The 23738-nt window shown below is 43.3% G+C and overlaps 1 protein-coding gene and 1 long non-coding RNA gene across 3 annotated transcripts in view; one reads left to right on the forward strand and one right to left on the reverse strand.

Moving 5' to 3' along the window:
• LOC136046778 (uncharacterized) overlaps positions 1–23738 on the forward strand; it is a 222002-nt gene that overhangs the window by 25234 nt on the left and 173030 nt on the right. The window lies entirely within an intron of this gene.
• OSGIN1 (oxidative stress induced growth inhibitor 1) lies at positions 13800–22479 on the reverse strand. Of its 2 annotated transcripts, none has more exons than XM_065733494.1 (6): positions 21485–22366; positions 18502–18605; positions 17076–17212; positions 16538–16729; positions 16108–16199; positions 13800–15465 (listed from the first exon to the last, which is right to left on the reverse strand). In XM_065733494.1, the coding sequence occupies exons 2-6, from the start codon at positions 18584–18586 to the stop codon at positions 14487–14489; spliced, it is 1485 nt and encodes a 494-aa protein (XP_065589566.1). In that variant the 5' UTR covers positions 18587–18605; positions 21485–22366; the 3' UTR covers positions 13800–14486. The 2 variants fall into 2 exon arrangements, with proteins under 2 accessions (XP_065589566.1, XP_065589564.1); XM_065733492.1 differs by lacking the exon at positions 21485–22366 and adding an exon at positions 22373–22479 and having other exon boundaries at positions 13801–15465.

The raw sequence follows: 23738 nt of genomic DNA on the forward strand, positions 1-23738 counted from the left end.
CATGCTGATGCTTGCTAATGGCTGCTGAGATTGATCTGGCTGCTCAGGAGGTGGGAGGAAGAATCAGTGACCCCACTAAGAGGGGGAATCTGGTAGAGCAGAACTGATGTGCTACACAGGTGAATGAGTGAAGCTGGAGCCTGCAGTGCCCTGATAGCCCCTGCACTGCTCTGTGGCTATTGCAAAGCAATGTCAGGATTGTAGGGCCACTGAAAGGTGAGCGTTTCACAAATTATGCTACAACATAGGCTGGTTTGTTTAGCAATAGGGATCAATATATTAATTTAAGGACCAACATATTAGTTTAGCAAAGGAATCAATCAGTTCTAGTTCTTAAACTTTCCATTTAAGATTTGCTTGGTGTGTGAACAGTCTCATTTTTCTCAATGATTCTGCTTCACAAGCTAAGTGAATTGAGGAAGTGAATTGAGGTGCTAAGGGATTTGATTTAGCAGTTGGGTAGGGATAGTGATAGGAGGATGGTTGGACTAGATGATCTTCTAGGTCCTTTCCAACCTCATGAACCTATGAATAAGAAGCACTGGAGTCATAATAGACTGCTTCTATCTTTGCATCCATGAGGTGCATGGACTTTTTCCTTGGATTTCACAGATACTATTTTGGAAATTGCTCATTGTGGCCTAATAAGCAATGGAAGCTTGCAAAGTTGGGGGAAAATAGCTAGAGGTCAGCCAAAAGTCTCTATGATTAAGCTGGTGGTGAAAACCAGGAAGAAAGTAAGTGGATGTAGGACTGCCTTAGATACAGCTGTGCACCCATGGAGAGACATTAACATATAGTAATGAGTTCCTGGGAAAGAACAAATATGGATGCCAATGTACTGCACATGTATATCTTAACTGTTATGTGGAAACTGAACTCTGAGAGAGTGTACTTGATTTGTCAAGTTTTCTGGTATGTATCGTGAGGAATAAAGGACTGCTGCTTTCTAACACTGCATCAGAGTTAGTGATGTTTCTTTCCGGATTTCAGATGACAGCTACAACCCAACTACCAAATAAACACTCATGAAGCACTCAGCTCTTACTTAGTTATCACCTCCTGCAAACAGAGTAAATGCAACAGCAGAGACAGAAAACAACCAGGTCACCCCAAGAGCTGAGGTGACCCCAAAAAGGGTTTGAGAATGTCTCAGCCCACTGAAGACCCAGTTGCTGCAAGTGGGAGCTCAGGTTGTGCTTGGTGCAAATCACATGCATCTGGGGAGCTTCAGAAGTTGTATAAGACCCATATAACAGAAAGCACACGGGCCAACCTCACTGCTGAATAAAATCTCTGCAGTACCCTCATAGCCTAATACATGTAAAAATCACTATGTTGTTTGTATTTCAGATGTATTTTTATATTATATTTTGAAATGCATTGTAATTTTTCCTATTTTGTGGTGCAGATGAGGGGAAATAAAATAGATTTTCTAGCAGGAAGGCAAAAAGCCTGGGGCTGAGTGCTTTGGGAAGCCCTTCTGCTGGGACTGTGAAAGAAATTGAATATTAAATATTATTTTTATTTAATTTCATTTTTGACTGCTTTGTTTGAGTATTAAGGGAGCATTACACAGCTTTGTTTTTCTGAAAGTTGAGACAATTAGCAAACCTAATTGTCCTTGCATAGATTTGCAGGTCATTGACTTGGCTAGAACTTGCAACTCTGTAGTTACAGGAAACAAACATTTGGCATTATTCTTGAATGTTTAGTACCTACAAAAACATTCACATAAAGCAATGTATTTTCCCTCCAATATTATGATTTAGTTTAGAAAAATTTTAAATCCCTGGAAAAAGTAAATCAATTTCTGATGATCTTTCATCATCACTCTGCTTCTCATGCCTGTAACCCCATAGCTCAAATGGGAGAGTATACAACAGCATAAAAAGCAGAGTAACAAGGAAACCTGGACTTCACATCCATAGATTTACATAAGTATATGGGCCACTTTAAAAACCAGCTAAGCTACTGCACCTAAAAAAAAATGATTACCACTTTATAACTGACCTCATGAGTTTTCCAGCCTTCCCTAACTGCTATATAACACTGTATACACTGTTCTAATGTGCAAAATGGGTTTGTACTGAAATCAGCTGTAACAAGCTGCTTCATAGCAAAAAGAGATGCAGGGATGGGCATATTGCTCGTGCTCCTCAGCATCAATTCCCAAAGCTTCTCCTCTTTGTGTTTATGGGATTCCAGTTCTCAAGACCCGGGTTTCCAGGATGTGAAGCTGTAAAATGGTCCTGTGTTTGCAGCTTTGGGATAAAAATAATGTAATTTAATGTGTCTTCCAAGATAAAAGCAGGACTGTGAGGCAGCTATTGATACCCCACCCTGAAGCTCTTAAGATATTCAGCGGTAACCCCATTCAGTGGGCCTCAATTCCCATCAGGAAACCCTTTGCCCTGTTGGTTTGTAGCACCACAAGGACATCTAGTGCCTAACGCTGATGCTGCACAGACACAATGAGTTATAGCAAAGCATCTTTTTCTGATGGTTTAACTCCATGGAACAACAGAAGGACCCATTGGGGCAGCTCTTGGCTGTTCTTGCATCCAGGCATCGGCTCAGCTCATGCAGCAATGCTGCAGGGTGGGTTGCAATGGGGGCTTTGTGTCTTCATCTGCCCACAGCACCCATGTTCTTTTTCCACCCTGGAGCTATCTGGGGATCAGCCTGGTGCTTGACACAACCACAGCAGCAGCTAATGGTGCCTTCTGGGGATGTAGAGCGTGACCTCAGCTGGCTGCCATCCTGGCTGTCCACTTGGAGAAGGCAAGCAGGGCTACTCCTGAGAAATAAACTATTTCTGAGGATAATGTGGGACATCTGCAGTTGGGAAAAGTGTGCAATAAGGAATTCAAAACTGTCTCACATGGATAAAAAGAGCATCAGCAATTGGCATCTGCGTACATCAGCAATCCTGGCACACTCCAATTTTGATAAAATGCTCATCTGGGTGTTGAAGCATACTACAGTCATGAGAGGGAGCTATGCTCCTGCAGAGCTGTTTGTGCCCTGCAGTGCCAGACAGATCCACGGATGGAAGTCACAGTGCAGAGCTTGTCCAATACACAGAAACAAAGCTCCGCGGCTCCAAGCACTCCCGGTGTTCTAGGAGCAAGAACCTACTTTTTAGCTTAGGGAGGGGTTGAAACCAGCATCATCAATAAAAAGTTTGACTAGGAGGAAAAACAAGGTGAAAATGTATAAGCGAGTGTTGGGGGGAGGACAGATGGAAAACCCAGTGCTTTCAGTTTTTACAGAAAAAAGCCTTGCTTCTCTTTGCAGATTAGGTCTGCTCTAAACATTCCTTGGGTTTCTAACTGAGGGCAGGTGTGATTTTTCAAAAGGAAAAGATAAAATACTCGTTAAAAATCATTTAAAATGCTTGTCTTTCCAAAATAAAATGTTGATTCAAGGAGGCCTTAATTTAAATGTGTTAATATTTTAAAAGTTGTCTTTCCCTTTCTTTTTGGAAAGATAAAAAAAACTATTTTGTCAATACCTTACAAGTTTATGATTAAATTTGGGCCTCCCTAAAACAATTTTCTCCACTGTTACCTGCCCCATACTACTGCTGCCACTGCCATTGGCCAGAATGCACAATCCTGTTCTGACCTTCCCATTGCCAACTGCACCCTGTCCCATACTGTAGGGTGGATAACCCAAAAGAATAATACTGACAGAAAATAATAAGGTGGGTAGTGTGTATATACATATATATATGCATATATATATATATATATATATATATATATATTATATATAGTAGCCAAACATAAATTGTAAGGCTTATCTGGGTGGTATAAAGACAAACAGTAAATAGAGAAAGGCTCACCTGTTGCAGATGGTCAAAGCTCACCCAGGACTCCACAGGGGAGGAATCTCCAACAAGAGCTCCTTCCCCAGTGCTGGTCAGCCCTTACATGGGGTCTGGGAGAGGTGGAGCTAGACTCCACCCCTTCTGGTCACACAGGTACACTGCCTTTACCTGTGCTCCTGTGGCTGACTCAAGTGCCCGCCTCAGGTGATCCATCAGTGGTTCAGGCTGTGATTCAACAGTTCCCATACATACAGGTTTTTGCTTTTAATTAGGGCCTGAATCATGTCCTCAGAAGACCCAAACTTTTTCCCAGCAAAAACCTGTCCCAGCAACTTCACTCTGTTCAAGTCTAGATTGGTGCCTTGGATTTTGTAAGACAGCAAATAATCTCCCTGAAGACATGTCTGAGTAGTCTGGGTCCAGGTAGCTGCATCACTCAGTGTCCAAAAACCCCAATGGAGATCTTCCCATCATCTCCACACAAATGCAGCACGCATCTTCAGCTGCTGGGACTCTGAATAGAATCATCAATCCAGCAAAGTTTCTGGCAGATCACTGAAAAAGACTCAAAACCAACCACAAAAACCTTATCATAATGGCTTTCTAATTATCTTTTTTTTTTTTTCTTGGTGCATCTGATGCTCCATAGATTTGAGTAGGAGGCAAAACTGTGACACACATGGGTGAAAATACAAAGCTAATTACTTACAAGGCTTTTCCCATCAAAATGGCAGAAACAGATCTATCACATGAAACCTTGCTACTCTTAAAACCCTGAAGGGCTCCTGTGCCACCTAGATTGTCTGAACTCATTGCAGCAGTCTATCTGAAAAGAAGCCTCTTTCTCAGATTCCTTTCCCACTTCTCATGACGGACTGTGCAGGGCTCCAGCTGACAACCCACCATCACTTTTCTTCAAGTGTCCCTTCAGGTTTGCAAAGGGTGGTTACAGCAAATAGCAGCACAAAGCCCACACCCACATCTATCTTAAATCACGGGCACCCCGCGCATGCTCTGAGCATATCTGTGCTCCTGGAAGCACCACCGAGAGGGAGAGAGTGATAGGATGGGTGGGGCCGGGATGCTCCGCTCTGCTCCCTCAGATCATCATTCACTGCTTCAGGCTGTGATTAGGCAATCCCACTGCAACCACCGTGCCACAGCTGCCAACACTTCTGCAGGCAGTGGAAAGCTCTGGGTGTTCAATACATACAACAAAATAGAAAAACAAAATAGCCCACTGTGTTTCTGGGTCCACCAGTCAAGTGGGGGCTCTCCTGGTGAGCTCTGGGGATACAGATGTAACGTGGTCATGCATCTATCTTCCTTCTGAAAGCCTGTCTATCTATGCTCGATCTTGTGAAGTTTCACATGCCGTGGTACCTCTCCCAGTTCAATGCTTTTAGGTAATGCTCTGGCCCAATACCTGTAGTAACATTTCTAGAAGTAGGGCTTTAACTCTTTTTCAGACTTGCTCCTCCATCTTTCTGAAAAACATTTATGTAAATATTTATATTTTCAGGAACAGGAGCTCACTTCTGAACACAAATCAGCCCATCCTCTGCTATCACAGCCAGTTAGGTGCTTCCAGGAGGGTGTGCTTGGGCAGTTCCTTCAACCTATGAACAGTGGTTTCATTTAATATGCATTGAAATAAAAGCATGAGCTTGCATCAGGAAGTTTTGTTTGTTTGTTTACATTTTTGCTAGAGGTAAGCCAGGAGGACACCTGGTGCCCATTTTCAAAAGAAGCAGAGCCATTTCCCAGCTCATTTGGTCCAGGCTTGTCCTCTTTGGGCCCTTGCCACTTATGCTGCCATGCCAAAGGCCGTCCTTCAGCTGCCCTTACAGGAGCCTCCTGTTTGTGGAGACATTGCTTAGCTCCTTGTCACCAGGTGGGGTGACTGCTGCCTCCTGCTGCTACATGTCAAAGCCAATCCCAGCCAGCAGCCAGATTCCCAAGGGTGGACTGTTGATTGAAAATGTAATTTCTATTTTTTATTTTATGAGAAATCAGACAAGAAAAAAAGAAAATACATTCAGATGGTGGTTTCAGAGTGTGACCAAATGTTTCAAGAAAATTCACCTACCTGGGAGATGGTAAGGGGAGATACTTCGTTCAGACTAAAAACTGTTAAAAGCTGCAACTGAGGACAATAGCTCAGTTCCTCGTGGAAGTGGGTGAGAAAGAAAAGGATTCAAGCTGACAAATGATGTTGACAAAGTGATCCTGTTAAAGGAGATGAGATTGTTCAGCCCAGAGGAGAGAAAGCTGCACGGAGACCACATTACAGCCTTTCAGTATTTAAAGGGAGATTATAAACAGGAGGGAAATCAACTTTTTACATCTGTAGATAGTGATAGGACAAGGGGGAATGGTTTTAAACTAAAGGAGGGAAGATTTAGATTGGATGTCAGGGGGAAGTGAGTTGGTGAAGTGCTGGAAAAGGCTGCCCACAGAGGTTGTGGATGTCCTGTCCCTGGAGGCCAGGTTGGGTAGGGCCTGGGCAATCTGATCTGATTATATTACCTACCAGTTGGCAACTCTATCTGGTGGAGTGGGGCTGGAAGGTGATGATCCTTGAGCTCCCTTCTAAGCTAAGCTGTTCTAAGATTCTATGACTACTGTTCTATGATTCTACCACTGTTATCTGCTTGCGTAGCCTGGTTCAGATTTGTTAAATTAAAGGCTGTCAGCATGAGGTTACCAGAGCCAGTAAACTACAGTTCTGTGCATGAACAGCTATGCTCTGATCTCAAACCTAGATGATACTGAATTTCCATCTGCAAAAGACTGAAGCTACCCATTATGAAATGGAAGAGCCTCATCACGTGATTTTCAAGACCCACCCCATCAGAGAGTCAGAGAATCAGAGAAAGCTTTGGTTTGGAAGGGAACTTACAGCATCCAACAGGATGGTTGGACTAGATGATCTTGTAGGTCCTTTCCAACCTTATGAGCCTATGAACCTATCCTCCAGCCCCACCCCTTGCCACGGGCTGGTTGCCTCTCACCAGATTGGGCTGCCCAGAGCCCCATCCAGCCTGGATCTCCAGGGATGGGACACTCACAACTTTTATGGGCAATCTGTGCCAGGGCCTCACTACACTCTTGAATAGAGATTTTCCTTCTAACATTTAACCTAAATCTCCCCTTTTTTAGTTTAAAACCATTCCCCACTTCCCTATCTCTACATGCCCTGATACAGAGCTCCCTTCATGCGCTGTCTGGAACCTGTTGTGGTCTGTGGGGACTAAGACTATCTCTGTGCTATGCTTTGGAATCAGAAGTGTGTCTGTAGAGCAAAGAGCCCTAAAAGAACAAGTGATACATTAGAGATTAAAAAAATGAAATACATCTTCTTACCTAAAGTAATAGAAAAATTCCATCTCAACTGTGGTATTCCCATTCACCTCTTCCATGTGTTTACTGGGGTACACACCTCTAGTCACCATCACTCTTGCTGAGATTTTTCCACCAACCCCGAAGAAGTCAATAATTCATGAACTATCATTCAGTCTTAAGGGATCAGAAGAAGACAGAAATTGTATTTCTGCACAGGAAACACTTAATACTTGTTCTTTCACCAGGCAAGAGCCTCCTTCCAATCCTGGAAAGGGAATTTCAGTTGCAGAAAACACTGGGACTACTCACAAAATGATAGGGGGAAAGACAGTTCATCCCTTCTCATATTTGACCGGAGTAAGGATGTACTGCAGATCCGAGAGCCCCCTTGGTTCTGTCCCAGGGTTGCAGCAGGAGCTGCCCTGCAGATCTGTGGTATTTTCTTGCCACATCTGCAACACGGATGGAGGGGAATCCATCACATTGTTTAAAGGCAAGGGCAAAAAAAAACACACAAAAAAACTTGTTGGAAATGGATGTAACAGAGTGAGGAAGGTCACAAGGGCATGGCAGCCTGGGAACGAGCTGCTTCCACAGGCGATCTGCTTGCTTTTGTTATGGGGTGAGAATGATTCAAGTGGCCTGCCCTCATCCAGCTCTGTAGTGATGTCACATCCACACTGCTCAGTGGAGGAGATGCTTGGAGGATTACTTCAGACAGCGTTTGTTTATAGGGCTTTATCTTTTTCTCAGACTTGCTCCTCCATCTTTCTGAGAAACATTTATGTAAATATTTATATTTTCAGGAACAGGAGCTCACTTCTGAACACAAATCAGCCCAGCCACTCCATAGCATGTCTGCCTGAGCTCTTCTGCATGCCTGCTGCTGTCCTGAGCCCTGCCTGGGGTCTCTGGCTGAGATGAGCACACACAGTAAGTGCTGCAGGCCCACATTACTACCTGCATTTCTGGACTACTCTGGTCTCTGCCACTGGTACAGATTGTTAAAAACACAGCATACAGGCTCTTGTTCATTAGTGGAAGAAAATGCACAGCTAATGGTGACTACCATGTTGAAAGATAAATTTTATTTTTGTAGCTGAGAATTTGCTCTACCAAGCAGTGTTATTGTCTTCTTTCTATCTGTTGTAGTTTCCATTGAAAAAAATAGGAGGCATTGATTCTGGAGCAAGTCAAACAACTTTGGGACTTCAGTTTTGCCGTGGGGACAATGCCAGCCAGACCTTGGGAAGTTTGCCAGGCTGTTTCTTTTCTTATCCTGATGCTGGGCTGAGAAGGTAGCCAAAAGCTGTCTTCTGAAAAGGGGAAATGGATATGTTTAAAGAGGCAGCAGCCCCATCATGGCTCTGCAGCTCTCACGGCCATCCACTGCCTGTGTGCCCCTGGAGGGTTAGCACTTATAGCTGCTGCTAGGGGATTTCCTCTGCTTCATAAGAGCATGGGATCATCCAAACCAGAACTGTGCAGGGCAAGAAGCTGATTTTTGTGGAATGCGAATCTGGAAGGGGAAATGCTGGCTGGAAAAGGGAACCAAAAATCCACTTAAAAATCCCAGAGATCTCGTCATTTCCCACAACAGAGCACTGTGTGAGTCCCTGGCATAAATCCCCAACCTTGCTTTGCTGCCTCTGCTTCTAATGGAAAATTTCTGAAAGTTCTTACTTCCACCTCTGTGTGTGACAGTGGGAGAATTTGAAAGCTGGCATTTTCTGGGGAGGAAAGCTCTGAGCTGCACTTCTCTCTGTAATGCACTTATTCAGGTTGCTGTACTGTTTAAACATGCTGCCTACATTCAGCCATCTGAACCAACTCAGGTGTGTTCCAGCTGGTAAAGTGCTGCCAAGTTGGTCTCTCTCCTGAGAATTCCCTTTTGCTCAAAATTTGCTTGTTTTGCACTCAGGTCACTCGGGATGATGTGAATCACGTGTAATCCATTCATACCAACTAGCTCCCCCAGCTCCTGTGCCCCATGACTCACTCATTGCCTTCATTCCCTGGGCAGCTGCCAGCTGTGCTGTGCTGAGAGCAATGCTTACAGGAAACTCCTGTGAAAAGGAGTTTCAAACACAGGTGCTGGAAAGGTCTCAAGGAAAATTTTGATTGCAACATTTGGTATTGCAGCAGGGAGAAGCTTGAAGATACTGGGTATTTCTAAGCAACCTTGTGCTGAAGGCTGTGCACAAATGTTGAGCTCCATGGTAACTGTGCGAGGTCAGCCCCAAAGGGATGGCACTGGGATAGGCAGTGCTCACAGAGCTGCACAGAGCCATCTCCTGAGCATGGCCATACACATCATAGAGGTCCTGCCCTTCTGCATTCCTGGAGCACAGCCAGGAGTTTTGCAGCCCAAAGTAGTGTGACAGCTGCCTGGCACCTGCGGAGCCTTTAGACAAGCCCTGTCCGGAAGGCTGCCAGCCCCAAAGAAGTAGGGCAGCTGCTGCATCTGCCTTTTCCCCCAATTTCCAAAGGCTGCAATGTGGCATGAGCAGATCGTTACTGCCTGGTGCAGCCAAAAGTCACAGCAGCATGGGAGAACAAACCTTTCCCCTTCTCCATTACCTCTCTTTGCACTCTTGTAATACCCATCCTGTCTTGTCCCTTTCTCCTTGCTGGATGAGGGAGCATAGCTTATGTATCCCTTTTTGCTTTCAAGACAGGATGGTTCTGGAAGGGTAATGTGATGTTTTTCTGGGGTAAGAAATGGACTTTACAATTCAGACCTTAGGCCTACCAAGCAATCTCCGGGGCAGAGGCTGAATGAAGATGGCTCCTCAGCTGCAGTTCTGAGGGGGACAGGCTCCCCATGTGTTTGAATTGTAAAGTCCATTTCTTACACCATGAAAACACACAGAGTTATTTATTTATTTAATTAATTTTATTTATTTTTATTGTATGTTATTATATATGTATATTTACTTACAACTTCCTAGTTCTCATTTGAAAGATAAATTGATGATTTTCTGTGCTCTGAAAGTGATCCTTCCTCTGAGACCTCTGTTTACACCAAGTAACAGTAATGCTGGATAACTTGGGTAATTAATGCCAAGCTGCAAATGAGGTTTGCTCTGCTGGGGCAGCTCTCAAACAGAAATGAGTGTTTCAGGCCCAAAATTGTGTCTGTAGTCTCATAAAAAAGCAGAGCTGTCCTAGTTCACCAGTTTTCTCTTTTGTTGCTATTAAGAGAATGATCTCATCCTGCCCTTTGTTTGCCCTCTGGTCAAGTTTTCCTCTCTGGTAAAATGTTCATCAGGCTGTCAGAGTGCAGCTCAGATTTGGAAACTCCATTGTAACACCAAATCCCCAGCTGATCACCAGCGGTTCCCTTACTCATTCACAACCACTTTCCAGCCCTGCTGCATCTCCTTGCCATCCCTAGCTCACATTTAATGACTGTTCCAGCCATCAGCTACCCTGCCTGGCTCTGCTCTGACAGCAGTCAAACCCAAACCAGCTCTGTTTACCTGTACTCAGGATGCAACCAAGTGCTCCACCTGTGTCCCAATTCCTGCAGTCATTTCCCCAGCCCCTTTGCTTCCAGCAAGTCTGTGATGTGGAAATTCACTCTGTGGGGTAAACCTTCAATGAGCAGTGCTGCTGCCTGCCATGCAGGGATTTCCAGCTGGCGATGATGCTGGCATGAGCAGGGTAACACTGCCTGCACATGTGAGATTCCCTCTTTGCTATCCTGATGCAATGTGGTCCTAACACCAGTCATCAGCTGCACTTCCAAGAAGTGAATGCAACCAGCAGAAATTGGGCTGGAAAATGACATTCAGGCTGCTTCGTTTGCAGAAAGATCAGGGAAGCTGCCTGCGTTGTGCATCTGTAAATGGAGATACAAGCAGTTCTCGGAGCCAGCCATCAAATGGGTTTACATCATGGAGCTTGCAGCGTATCAGGATGCTTTGTGGGCCTTATGAGCAGAGCTGTCTGGCCAGGTCTGGGTTGGATTTAGCCCTGTGCTCAAAGATACACAGATGTGCAGATAAAAAGTGCACTAAACAACCAAAGGTGTCCCCAGAGCTACTGAAATGAGTTGATATCTTATTTTTAACAAAGGTCATGGTGAACGTGCTCCAACATCCCCTGAGTCTTTCAGCAAAGCCAAAAGCAGAGGCAGCACATCTGTGAGCACGAAGTAAATTGCATAACACAAGGTACCTGAGTTGAGACTTGTACAGTCATTAAACCACACCTGTAAGTGTATTTGTTTAAAACATATCAGCCCTGACTATGAAGACTCATCAGTACAAGAAAAAATAAAAACAATAACATACAGTGCTCTTCTTTACTGTGTTGAACTTTAACTCCTTGTTGTTCTGGCAGTAGAGGTTTCCAGTATTCCTGGGTAATGCCAAGAATCTCAGGATGGTGGTGTGTGGAATGCTTAGGAGGGGACTGACAATGTCCCTGTGCCTGTCACATGTTGTAGGCCAAGGTTAGCAGTGGGGTGAGTCCCACACATAACAACGCAGCCATCTACTGACTCCATGGCTGCTTTGGAACAAGACTTTGTAATTTTCATCCTGGATATGAAGGGCTGAGTGAGCCCTGGGTCAGCACCATGTGGCCTGGCCCTGAAGGCATCTTTCTGTTGATGAGCAAAGCACTGCTTTGCTCCCCTGCCCATCTGATATCCCCCTGTGCAGAACACAGGGTAATTCCGAAGCACCAGCCATGAAAACCCCTTTGCAGTCCTACACAGGGCAGTCAATTGGCTCACCCATCCAGCGCAGAGGAGTCAGTTATTTGCAGCACAGCAAAACACGTCCCTGAAGCAGGCAGCTATCCTAGGTAGGAGCTCCCCGGTGAACGGCAAAGTAGATGATAGTGACACAATATGGGATAGAGGAACTGATCAGTGCAAATGCCGTGACTTTGACTCCAGTGATGGGAAGAGCAACTTTTCCTTCCACACCACTCCTATCTCCCATATTCCCAACATCCTCAGTGCTTCCAGGATTGTTTTAATTTGTTTGTTCATTTGTTTTTGTTTTAAGCTGCCCTTTGGCTTTTGTTCTCTGGCTCATTTATTTCTGATGCGGGAATTTGATAGCTGATTAAAAAAAAACACCTGTTTTTAGAAAGGTAAATATTGATCATTTGTTGATTTTTCATTTTGTAGCAAAGGTCAGCTGCTGAGAAAGAGCAGCACAGAGCTGGAAACCCACAGGGTGTCTGCTTTGTAAAGGACAAGTCACAAAGCTAGGAAGTCAGATAGCCTCCCACATGGCTCAGGAAGGGGCAAAGGCATTTCTCCTTCAACTGTAGTGGAATGAGGCAGTTAGATTAGCACCATTAAATATAGAATCATAGAATGGCTTGGATTGGAAGGGACCTTAGAGATAATTGAACTCCACAACTCTGCTGTGGGCTGGGTGCTCCCACCAGCTCAGACTGCCCAGGGCCCCATCCAGCCTGGCCTTGGGCATCTCCAGGGATGGGGTTCTTACAGCTCTCTGGGCAGCAGTGTCAGGGCCTCACTGCCCTCTGAATAAAGAGTTCCTTCCTAACATACAACCTAAGCTTCCCTTATTTTAGTTTAAAGCCATTCCCCCATTATTCTATCACTATCAGGCCATATCAAAAGTTGCTTCCCTTCCTACTTATAAGGAATCTCACAACTTAGAGGAATAGACCATGATTTGAAATCCCTCTAAATAAGAGGTAACAACAGGTAAGAATTCAAACATCTCCCAGGCAAGAATAAAGTGCTTGCTTGGCAAGTAGCTTGGTTTTGTAATGTGGCACAGCTTCACAGAAGGAAGAAGGTATTTTAGGAAGGTGCTTACAAAGACACAGGAAAAGCTGGTGTTGGGCTGATGCAGAAGAGAACAAGGCAGGGTTCAACACACATCAGACTACATCCTAGTGTTTGCAAGGAAGCTGATGATCTTGACTTGATCAGAGATTTAAAGTCAGAGTTAAAAGCAAGGAAACTGAGAATAAGTCCAAAATAACTTTACTGAAAAAATATTTCATAGAAGTCAGTGGCAAAGGCATCCAGGTGTAATACAACAACACTGCAGGAAGGCTCCTACACATCTCCCTGCAAAACTGGAGGTGCATTCACTTCAGAACAGCCACTCTCTCCACATGTACAAGTTTCCAGTGCCTTGTGAAACAACCTGCCACATCAGTGAGCTTCAGTACAGTGCAGGGAACAGAGTGCCTTTATTTTAATAACATCAGCTTTAACTCCCATTTTTTCCTAAGGGAGCTACAAGAGGCCTTGCAGCTCTGTTAGAAATGGTCTTGGTAACAAAAGGCATTATTCCCAATCATTCCAATAAATAAATAAATAACTAATCCCTGATTGACTGAAAGCATGTAGCAAAATGCATTGTCAATTCAAAAATATCTTTAAGAAAACCTGTATAAAAACCCCACACTATTTTACCATAAACAATCAAAAAAGTGACTGTCTCATGTCCCCTTAATACACCATTATTATTAGGTAACATTATATGTGAAATTCACTCTACAGCACATGACATATTGCTTTTCTCTGAAGCACTCTGCAGCAGAAGCACCACTTAGTACCTGGGCAGAGCTATAAGGCAGACCAGAAGCTCCCATTTAGCTCTGCTGTCAAGAACTTGGTCATAGCTGTTCAGGAATTAACAGAAAGCTGAAAGATGGCAAAACAGGTGTTTGTAAAATCAGTATCACCACTTCCCAGAAGGAGAAAAAACATTACAGAGAATGTTTTGAATAAAAAAATATGTATTACATGTTGCTGTTGTAATCAGTGAGGCAGTACATTTTTGGCTGTGCTTCTGTGTCAGTTTATTTGCACTTCTTCCAGTGAACTCTCATCTAATAAGAACATACAGCTCAGTGACAGGAGCAAGCAAAAAAATCACATTGGCTTATTTTGCTTCATCACAAACACTGGAAGACTGACAGACACAGTGTTGTCAGCCTGCTGTCTGGAAGTAATTGACATTGATTCTTCCTCAATTCAATTTTCAGAAACCTGGGAGGTGTTAACACAGAAGAGCAACAGCTAGGTTGCCCAGGAGGAAGGTTCAATACCTCTGCTGCCTACATACACCACTATGTAGGAAAGGAGCAGAATATATGAGAAATGAAGTTACTGCCATGAATGAAATTCACTGTTCGGTGATGTAAACTTTCCAGATAACTCAGTGAGAACCTAGGAACTCTGCATAACCTTGGAGAATGGCAAGAATGGGCTTCTCATTTAAGGAAGTACATAACAGTTCTCTGTGACAACAGCAGTAACCCATTCAGACATTGTTAGCATAGGTGGCCTTTTTTGTTATGGAGGATTTTTGTTTGCTTTCTTTAAGAGAGAGCTGGCAGCAGCCAGAGCCCCACCCTGCACAAAGCGTACAAAGTTATCTCCAGCTAGAGGTCCTAAAGCATAAAGCCCTTTCTCCTGAATACACTCATAAGTGAATGGGTCAATATCTATGGGATTCCTCTTGGGATTGACTGGTTGGTCGCTGTCTACTGCCAAGTCAGTGCCATTATTTGGTAGAAAGGAGAGGTTGGGATTTGAACCAGTTAGAACAAGAGCCATGGAAATTTTATAAGCTTTCTGGCAGCCATTCTTGTCTTGAAGGACACATTTCTTGTCCTTGCCAAAAGATAGTACATGATGCTCAGGTAGGCTAACATAACACTCATAGGGCCCAGCACAAGCAGCTGACTGTTCTTTCATCATCTGATGGACTTTGTGGTACTCAGGGTACATCATTTTGGGTAGCTGGTTAAAAATAAGACCTGGATCACTGACTCGTCTCCGAAAAACATGAATTACTGGAATACTGCAGTGGTGAGCAAAGAGAATCGCATCAGCAGCTGTCAAACCAGCACCTACAATCAAGACTGGATCTGATGTGATACCAATACTGTTGTTCTTCACTGCTTCCTCTAGGACAGAGAGCTGGTGGTGGACGTAGGAAAGGTTCTCTCCCTTGACCCCAAGCCAAGTGGGACTATCATATGTTCCCGTAGCTAAGACTACATTCTCTGCATAGACACTGAAGGGCTCCTTATCACCTTTGACAGTTTTGATAAATCCATCCACCTGAAAGATCTCCATACTCTCCTGTCTTAAGTTGCAGAACGAGTCACTCTTCTGTGCGTGGTTGAAGATGCTCTTTGCACTCACTTTCCTCACAGAGGTTACAACAGTCCCACATCTGAAGTTCTTCTGCAGTCCTTTCTTCATCACATAATGTTGGTAGTATTGAGCAATGTCTTCTGCTGTGGCTCTATGGTTTCTAAGGCCCCTGCAAAATATTGCAAAGGTCAAGCAGCAGTTAAGTAGGAGCCTGTAACTTCTCACTTCTTCCACTTAATATATCTTAGAGCCAACTAACCTGTCACTACTACAGGATCCTTATCTATTTTCTCCTGACTTCAGCTAAGTTATTCCCAGTACATAGAGCTAATAATCAGATCTGGAGACTGTTGGGCAGAGGCAAATTTTTAATACAAATCCCAGCCCTAAGAACACAGCTACTAATTCATGCTTTCCTCTCATATCTCACTTCTATTCCACTTTCAATTCCTAGACTCTAGGGTTTCAACCATCACAAACAGACGAGAAGCATCTGAGACACTGTGGAGTAACTCAGATGATTATTATTTATTACCACAGACAGTAGTAGTAAGTAGCCATAGAAGTCAGACAGTTTAGAACTCATACTCTGAACATGCCCAATGTGTGCTTAGAAGGACGTGTTGCAACCAGCACTCCAACTTCAACCATAATCACTTAATGTAGGATGGACTTTTGATAGTGAGTGCAATCTTTCTTTCCACAGAATCATCCACTGCAGATAGGGAGCCACATTCAAGAAGTCCAGCCCACTCTAAGGTCCCAAATAGCCTCTGGATGCTTGTAAATAATCAGACCACAAGTATCTCACCTTTTCTTTTGCTTTAGCCAGTCTTTGAACTGGAGATCTGGAAGTCCCATCCATTCCCCTCTGCTCAGGGTAATCATAGAGCCCTCAATAGACTGGAACAAAAAACATTTAAAGGACTCCCAGTTATTTAGTATAAGAAGTGAAGTGTAGCTTAAGTTTCAGTATATCTCACAAATACGAGAAGCCAATGATTTCATCTGATGCACTGGCATAGTTGCAACCATACATTTTATCCAAAAAACAATTAACTGGGAATATAAATCATATAAATATAAAATCCTGTTCACTCCTTTTAAGCTGTTTCACCTCTTTGTACAGGCAAAATCAAGCACGGGTGAGCAGGACACCGGAGCACCTTTGACTTTCCAGTCAATGCACTTGGCTATTTTATAACAATCAGACCTAAGCAGTTAGGCTTTGGTTCACATACATGCCAGGCACCTCCTGGAGGGTTCTTGCCAAGGACCAGGTGGGGGATGGCTCTGTCACTTTCATGCCACCAAGTGAGCACAGATTCTGCAGTCACACCAAAGTCTGTATCAGGTCGCAGAAGGGTATCAAACAGAAGAGCCACAGGGCTGTTGGATCGTCCCTCTAAACCTTCAGACAGATACTCCAGATCCTAAAGAGAGAGAGAGAGATCAGATGCTCAAAGTGCATGTCCTTTCAGGCAGCAAGTTGTTTATAATTACTGTACTTCCAGATAGTGTTTTTGGAGTTTTGTGAAGTTCATTTAATTGCACACAGCCTCTGTTACTGTCTGAGAACTTTCTTGAGAATCTTAGCAATGTTGGAACTTCACAAGGGAAATCTGGACAACTGGAATATTTTGCTTAAGACTCATTCTAAGTACTTCTACATAGTCTGAAAATTCAGATGAATTCATCACTTACAATAAACCCAGAGCACTTCACTATGATGAAAAAATAACAAATTCCACTAAGAAAGTAATTTGTCTTTACACAGACCTGGTTCAAAATGGACACATGCGGTGCCTCTTGTAGCTTACTCTGAAGAATGGGATGAGGATGAAGAGAGTGTCTTTTGAAGTAAGGGGTGTAGCCTGACAGCAAATATGAGAGACAGATTCCAGAAGGTCCATTCCCTGAAGAGACACAATGGAGTTTTTACTCCTGCAGACAACCCTTTAAGAAGAGTCTTAAGTATCCAGACCAAACCAAAAAAGGTTGAGACACAACTGTAGAAACAGGAGGGGACTTTGTATTGTCAAGCTACCAGGAACCTATTGGACACAGCTGGGGAAGTCTTTCTGCCCTCGTGCCCCCTTCTGCACTCCAGCCCCATCTGAAGCTTGAAGTCTCTGCTGACAGTCACTGCTCATCAGCTTTAAAGATCTGGAAACTGTTCTCTTACTGGAATCAGCCCGTCTGTATTGCAGGAGGTACATAAAGGAAAAAAGTCTGCTATGCCAAGGGTGCCTCAGAATACAACACTTCTGACTGATTGCTGGATAGCTGACCTCCTTCTGCAGACAGTGGAAAGACTGCAACTGCAGAACCCAGCAAGAACAGCCTGTGGAAACTTTTCACATGGCCATTCTCCAGCACGTTTAATATTTCACAGTGCCTGCATGATGAGCTCTGGCTCACAGCTGCTCACTACGATGTGACTAACCAGCATTACATAATGCAGTGATGATGGAGGGGAGGGGAGCTGAAGTGACACAGCAGCCTGCAGCAGGTCATGTTGACACAGTGCCTGTGCTGTGCATGTGAACCACTTGAGCAAAGTGCACTTCTCCAGGCACTGGAGACAAGGGGAGGCTTGGGCTAACAGCAAGCTGAGCTATGTGAAGGGCAGTGCCTGCCACAACTGGGGCCAAAGTCTGCTGTGGGTCAGTGTCTGGAATATTCCACTCCCAGGAAAGTTATCCAGAAATTAAAAGCAAACTAAACTATGTTATCCTGATCAATTCCATATAAAATCAGTATACATCCCAAGAGATTCATCATGCATTAAAAAAAAAATCTTTGAAAAAAAAAGAAAAAACTTTAGCAGCATTTGGAGTACTTCCTAAGCAAATGATGGGAAAAATACAAACCACCCACTCATCTCCTAAATCAAGCACTACTAATCACCTTTCTGTGAAATAATTATCTCACAATGCAATGGCCCCAAACACTTAACAGAACAGCAGACCCAAATAAACACAAGTCCAAAATTATTTTCATTATGTTCTTATTAAGAATTTTATAAAGTGCTATTGAATACCTGGTTCCCTAATTCTTACCACTCAGATTTGGTTCTGCAGAAAGGCTGGCTGTCAGGGAAAAGAGTCAGAAATGATGGCCAGGGATTTCTGGTTTGAGTACCAATACATGGACAAGTCAAAGTTGTAATGGCACTGGAGAACATGAGAAAGGGAAAGCTTACCTATGATCACCACAGGAATTGGTTTGAACCCACTCTTGTTTTGGTGCCTGCTCAATGCTGAATACATCTCCCTGTCTGGAAGCATTTAGGCCCAAGGAAGCAACCTGTTAAAACAAAAGAGTTCTGAAGCATTTCTGTTTGACAAAAAACAAAAAAAAACATGACTATCTCTAGACCACAGCAGAGAGCTGACCCCAAGAGTTATCTTTGCACCACTCACCATCACGATGTGCCCCCACCCTCAGGACAGGCCTACTTATCTTTTCCCCTTCTTAGAAAAGAAAGAACGATTCCCAGATTATATCACAGGGAAAGGAGAGGACTTATCTTTCTCTCCCACATGGCTTTCAGTCCCTTGAGGACAGCCAGCAACATCCATAACCCTCTGAGCATAGTACCTGACATGTTGCAACCCATCAATGAGAATTTCATTTCTGCCTCTGCTATGTGGAAAAGGACTTATCACAATCCCCATTCATCACCAGTGCTTTTTTCTTCTTAAAGTAGCACATGTATTTACAAAGAAGTCCCTTGTCTGCAGTTTCAAACATGAGCCACATCATTGCTAAAGGATATTTTGAGAAGTGCTACTTGGTTCCTGAAACTGTGGATACCCTCTTAATTCATTTTCCAGAAAAGAGAGTTCTAGGTTTGAGAAATTTGTGAAGTTTAAACAAAATATGCAGCAATATTACCTTGGAGGCTAAGCTGTCACGAGAGTGGAATGTGCAAAACATCTGATTTTGTTATGAAAATACTCACTGAAAACCAAATCAAAGGTTTGTTTTCATACTTTTTTTTGCCACTTTTGCAGGGATCCCACCGTGTTAAATAACCACATTTAAACTATACTGTCTCTAGTCCAGGAAAGAGAAAGGGTACTTTTACCACAGTAAAATGGAGAATTTCAAAGTTCAGCAAAATCTTGTGTTATCCTACAAAGGGGTACAACCTTTAAAAACATTACTCTCACTTGGAAAGTTAAGACAAAATCCACTGAACAGCAGGGCATGCTCTCCAAGCACAGCAAGATTTCTGGCAAGAGCACTGCATGCTCCCATAAGGCCTGGCACATCACTGCCTTTGACATAAGAACTGCAGCAGATGCCATCCTACAAGTGCAACGATCCCCTTTAAGCCTGATATTTACGTCACCAGCAACTACATGAATGCAGTAAGGCCCCAGTGACAGAATGAGCAGCCTGCCCCTGGGCTACAGCAAGAGCTATTCCAAGAGTATTGGCTTCATCCAAGTACGGAGAGGAATGCAGAATTAGCAGCTTTGTCTGAAGTTCAGCATCACAGCTTAATAACACCTACTTGTTGCCTACTACCACCTCATTGTTAATTTAAGACATTCTCATGCATATTACCTGAACCACATAAAAGACATAATTAGTCAAGTAACTTCTAGCTTTGAAGAAAGTTGGAAACTCCAGTTCTCAGCTTAGATGTGACCAAAAGGTAGACATTTATACTACAAAAGATTAATATTTCCATATGTCACATCCATATGGAGTATGCATCCATCCCTTGAGGCATACCTACCCCCACTCCAGGAGCACACCTGGCTGGCCCAGTATTTCTCCAGCCTTTTGGATAGGGTCTGTCCCATGAACCAAAACCTGCATTACCACTGCTCTGTAAATATACCCCCAGATAATTCCCTACCACAAAGTTCCAGATTCAAAACTGGGAGAAGCCAGCACCCAAGATGGCCTGAGACATTGGAGGGATAGGACACTGGTGCAACCAGTAAGATGCTCACTCAAATCAGCCTAAAAATCACAGGATCTATCTGCCAGAGGTTTGTTTCTTCTGTGGTAAGAACTAATTCCCTCTCCATAGCTGCACTATATAGGAAAAAAATCAGAACTTGTCTTAACATCTTTTCTCTCTGTGAAACTACTGGGAATCTGAAAGTGTGGAGCAAGAGCTCTGGAAGGTTTCAGCAGCATGGGAAGATTGTGTGCACTCTGCACCCAGTGACAATCCATCAACATATGTGAGATTTTCGTTGGAAGTGAGGCTGCTGAACCAACCCTGCTCAGTACACAGCGACGATGCCAGGCAGGAGTTGGAAGGAGCCCAATAGGTTTGTTCTGCTGCTCGGTGCCAGAGCTTTTCTGGGGGAGCCTGAACAGGACAAAAAAGGCACAAGATGTTGGTCTGCCAGCCTTGTTTGCTGTAGAGGAAAGTTGCTTGGCTCCCAGCCACTGATCAGTGCCACTCTACCCTACCCCGAACAAAACACAAAGCCAGCATGTGGTGATAACTCCTCACATCACCCTCCTCTAATGTGCCTGTCTTTTGGGCACATAAAAAAGAAGCTCTTGTTGAAGTTGAACTAAACTTTAACAGCTAAATGAGCACAGATGTTATTCTGATGAAATTCCTAGATGCATCCACACGCATGACCATTTTCAGGCATGGATTTATTCAAGATTTGGATTCACAAAATTCCATTATGACCACTGTAGTGTGACATGTTCTGTTGCCTGAAGTTTTTACACTGGACAATTCTATCAGCACAAGACTAACGATCAGATTTGCTTCTGTGTATCCTACCATTTAGAAATGTCCCATCCACATCATATAGCTGCCATTTCTCTAATTTATAGTTAATAAATCTACTCAGTGCAAAATGAACCAGCTGCTAAACCTGTTTACAGCAACTCTCATCCTATAGAATGTATGCTTGACTTCTGGGGGCAAAACTGCCAAGAGCACCACAGACATTTCAGTTTCAGGGCAAAAGTTGCTTGTAATGACATAAAAAGTTAAAGGTTAGGTTTTTTTAATAATTATTTTATGCACAGTTCCATGGTTATGGGACTACATATACACCTCATCAGTGCAACAGATGAAAGGCTTTTCTTGCAGGAAAGCACACAGGGCACTGAAGTTCATCTGAAACCTATACAAAGCTTGAGCTGCATGGGAGCCAAGACTCTAGCTTCTTTTGCATAGAGCAGGCACTCACATTCAGTCAGCTGCAGCTCCTGCTGCAGGCTTCATACTTTAAATGAGTGTGTTTCCTCACCACCATTTGGGAGAATACTGCAAGCTCCACAGCTCATCTCCTTGCTGCTTCCAAAGCATTCCAGCGTTGATGTGATGTTACATAATTGCTCTGACTTGGGAAAGCATCCAGCTGATCCTGGACCAAACTCTGCATACCTTCCTGACACAGACTTGAGCCTAGAGGGACTGAACTCAGGAGTGCAGCCCCTGGTAGTTCCAGGCTGCACAACTAAACAGACTTAAAGTGAGCAAAAGGAAAAGCAAAGGTATTGGAACTAAGACTTCTTTAACAGAAATAAAAGGTCAAGTTGAATCAGATAATTGCAAGCAGATCTCCTTATAGCATCAGTGGAACTTATGCTTAACTAAGGACCACAAAGCACAGCCTGTACAGCACACAGGGAAAGTTTGAAAGAACAATGCAGTCAATACACAAACAACGGAAGAGATGAGAAGCACTGCTGTAACACTCAGGTTGAAACAAGAACAGGGCTATCACAGAATTCCAACAGCTTCCTTCAGCTTGATTTCTTCATCAACACATCCATTTCATCAGCAGCTGTTTAAGTTCTTCAGTGCTTTTAAGAAGCAGAAATTGTAATGCTTTCTGCATTTTGTGCTTTCCCAGTAACTTTTAAGTTTTACACTTTCCCACAACTTTCATGAGTTCTTTCCCCCACTTATACTCTCACTCCAGCACAGAAGGCCAGTTATCTCACAAACACAATGGAAGCCCTTAGAAAGAATCTACTTTATAACACACAAAAATAGCACATCTTTCTAGAAAAACTCCTGTGATAGTCAGAAAGCAGCAGTACAATAGGCATGGCACTTACAGCCTTCTTACCTTGATCTACAGCTCTGGTGAGAAACAAGCTCTAGATGAAAATGCCTGTAGAGCTAGAAGGCCAACCAAAGTACAAGCCTTAATACTGCCTCTGCCCTCGGACAGCTGTTTAAATATAGTAGGCTATCGGCACTAAATGAGAGGTGGAGCTGCAATGAATGGAGGCGGAGCAAGGAAAATACATATAAGCATGAGTCAGCAGGAATATTGCCCTTCCCAGCTTGTGAATGAATGATTGTAGGTAACTTTCCTTTCTTTAGTGATGGTCAGCTGACTATGACTTCAGCAAAGGCAGGTTTAAAGGAGCCATGCATGGCAGAAGTCTTGCCTTGTGGAAATTGCTCATTTTTAATCCTCAGGGCAAATTAAAACTTGATGTGCCAAAAAAAAAAAAAAAAAAAAAAAGCTACTGGTGGGAATTAGATAGAATACCACTGTATGCTTTAGAACTGATGATCTTCTTGGCCACAAATGGAGAGCGAACTTTTGACGACTTTATTCCTACTTTGGACAGTATTTGTGGTTTCACTTTCACCTTATGTTAAAAAACAGTTTATACACATGGATACAACATGCGTGAGAACTGCTGAGTGCTCTGTCAGGCAGGATCTCACTATGTATGGGAAGTGTCAAGTCACCCAGAGCCACCAGCACTGCAATATCGATTCACGTGAATCAAGTTCAAGAGGGTTGAATCACACAGTATTCAAATGCCTTGCTCAGCTTCTTCTACTTTCCCTTTTTTTCTCTAGTGTTAAATGTTATGACACACTTTCTCTATCAGACAGTTCCCAAGGAGCAGCTGTCCTCCTTGTCAGGTTTGTGGTGGAAGTATCCTGTACAAGGATACTATATCTGTAACCAGATAGTTTCTCACAGCACTGTTGGTCTTTTGCTCTGAATTCCATGGGAGGAAGAAAGACAGATGCTGACAGGGCCCCTGCTCATCAGTGGCTCTCAAAATCAGGAATCACTGCTTAGCTCTACGCACTATTAAGACTGTATCACTTTGTAGAATTCAAAATTCAATCTGCATTTAACATATACTGAGCTTGGTACTAATCAAGTACAGGCATATGAGAGTTTATTCAACAGAAGAATATCTCCTATTCTCACTTCTCCTACTATGCAGAAATCCCTAATCTGAATTTTAATTTTTGATGTAACCATTTAAATTCAACTCCTTACTTCTAAGACATTTTTCTTTCAACAATGTAATATAAAAGTTGAAAACAACTCTTGAGCAAATTCTACACTTTTAGGACCTATATCAAAGTGTGATTCTGTGTAACATATTTTAATTACACCAGCATCACATTTGTAACAAATGCAAATCCATTGTTCCATATCAATCTAATGCTGATTC

Source organism: Cyrtonyx montezumae, unplaced genomic scaffold (genome assembly GCF_038088225.1).
Source record: "Cyrtonyx montezumae isolate F1298 unplaced genomic scaffold, pur_monq_1.0 scaffold_17, whole genome shotgun sequence".
NCBI classification, from domain to species: Eukaryota; Metazoa; Chordata; class Aves; order Galliformes; family Odontophoridae; genus Cyrtonyx; species Cyrtonyx montezumae.

What these genes read in the sequence shown, in the direction of transcription:
- OSGIN1 (XM_065733494.1), bottom strand. Translation starts at nt 18,586, where the DNA reads ATGCTTCCAGACAGGGAGATGTATTCAGCATTGAGCAGGCACCAAAAC. An exon ending in ATGTGTCCATTTTGAACCAG is followed by an intron (nt 16,730 to 17,075) that starts GTCTGTGTAAAG and finishes CTCTCTCTTTAG; the next exon opens with GATCTGGAGTATCTGTCTGA. An exon ending in TGGCTAAAGCAAAAGAAAAG is followed by an intron (nt 15,466 to 16,107) that starts GTGAGATACTTG and finishes AATATTTTGCAG; the next exon opens with GGGCCTTAGAAACCATAGAG.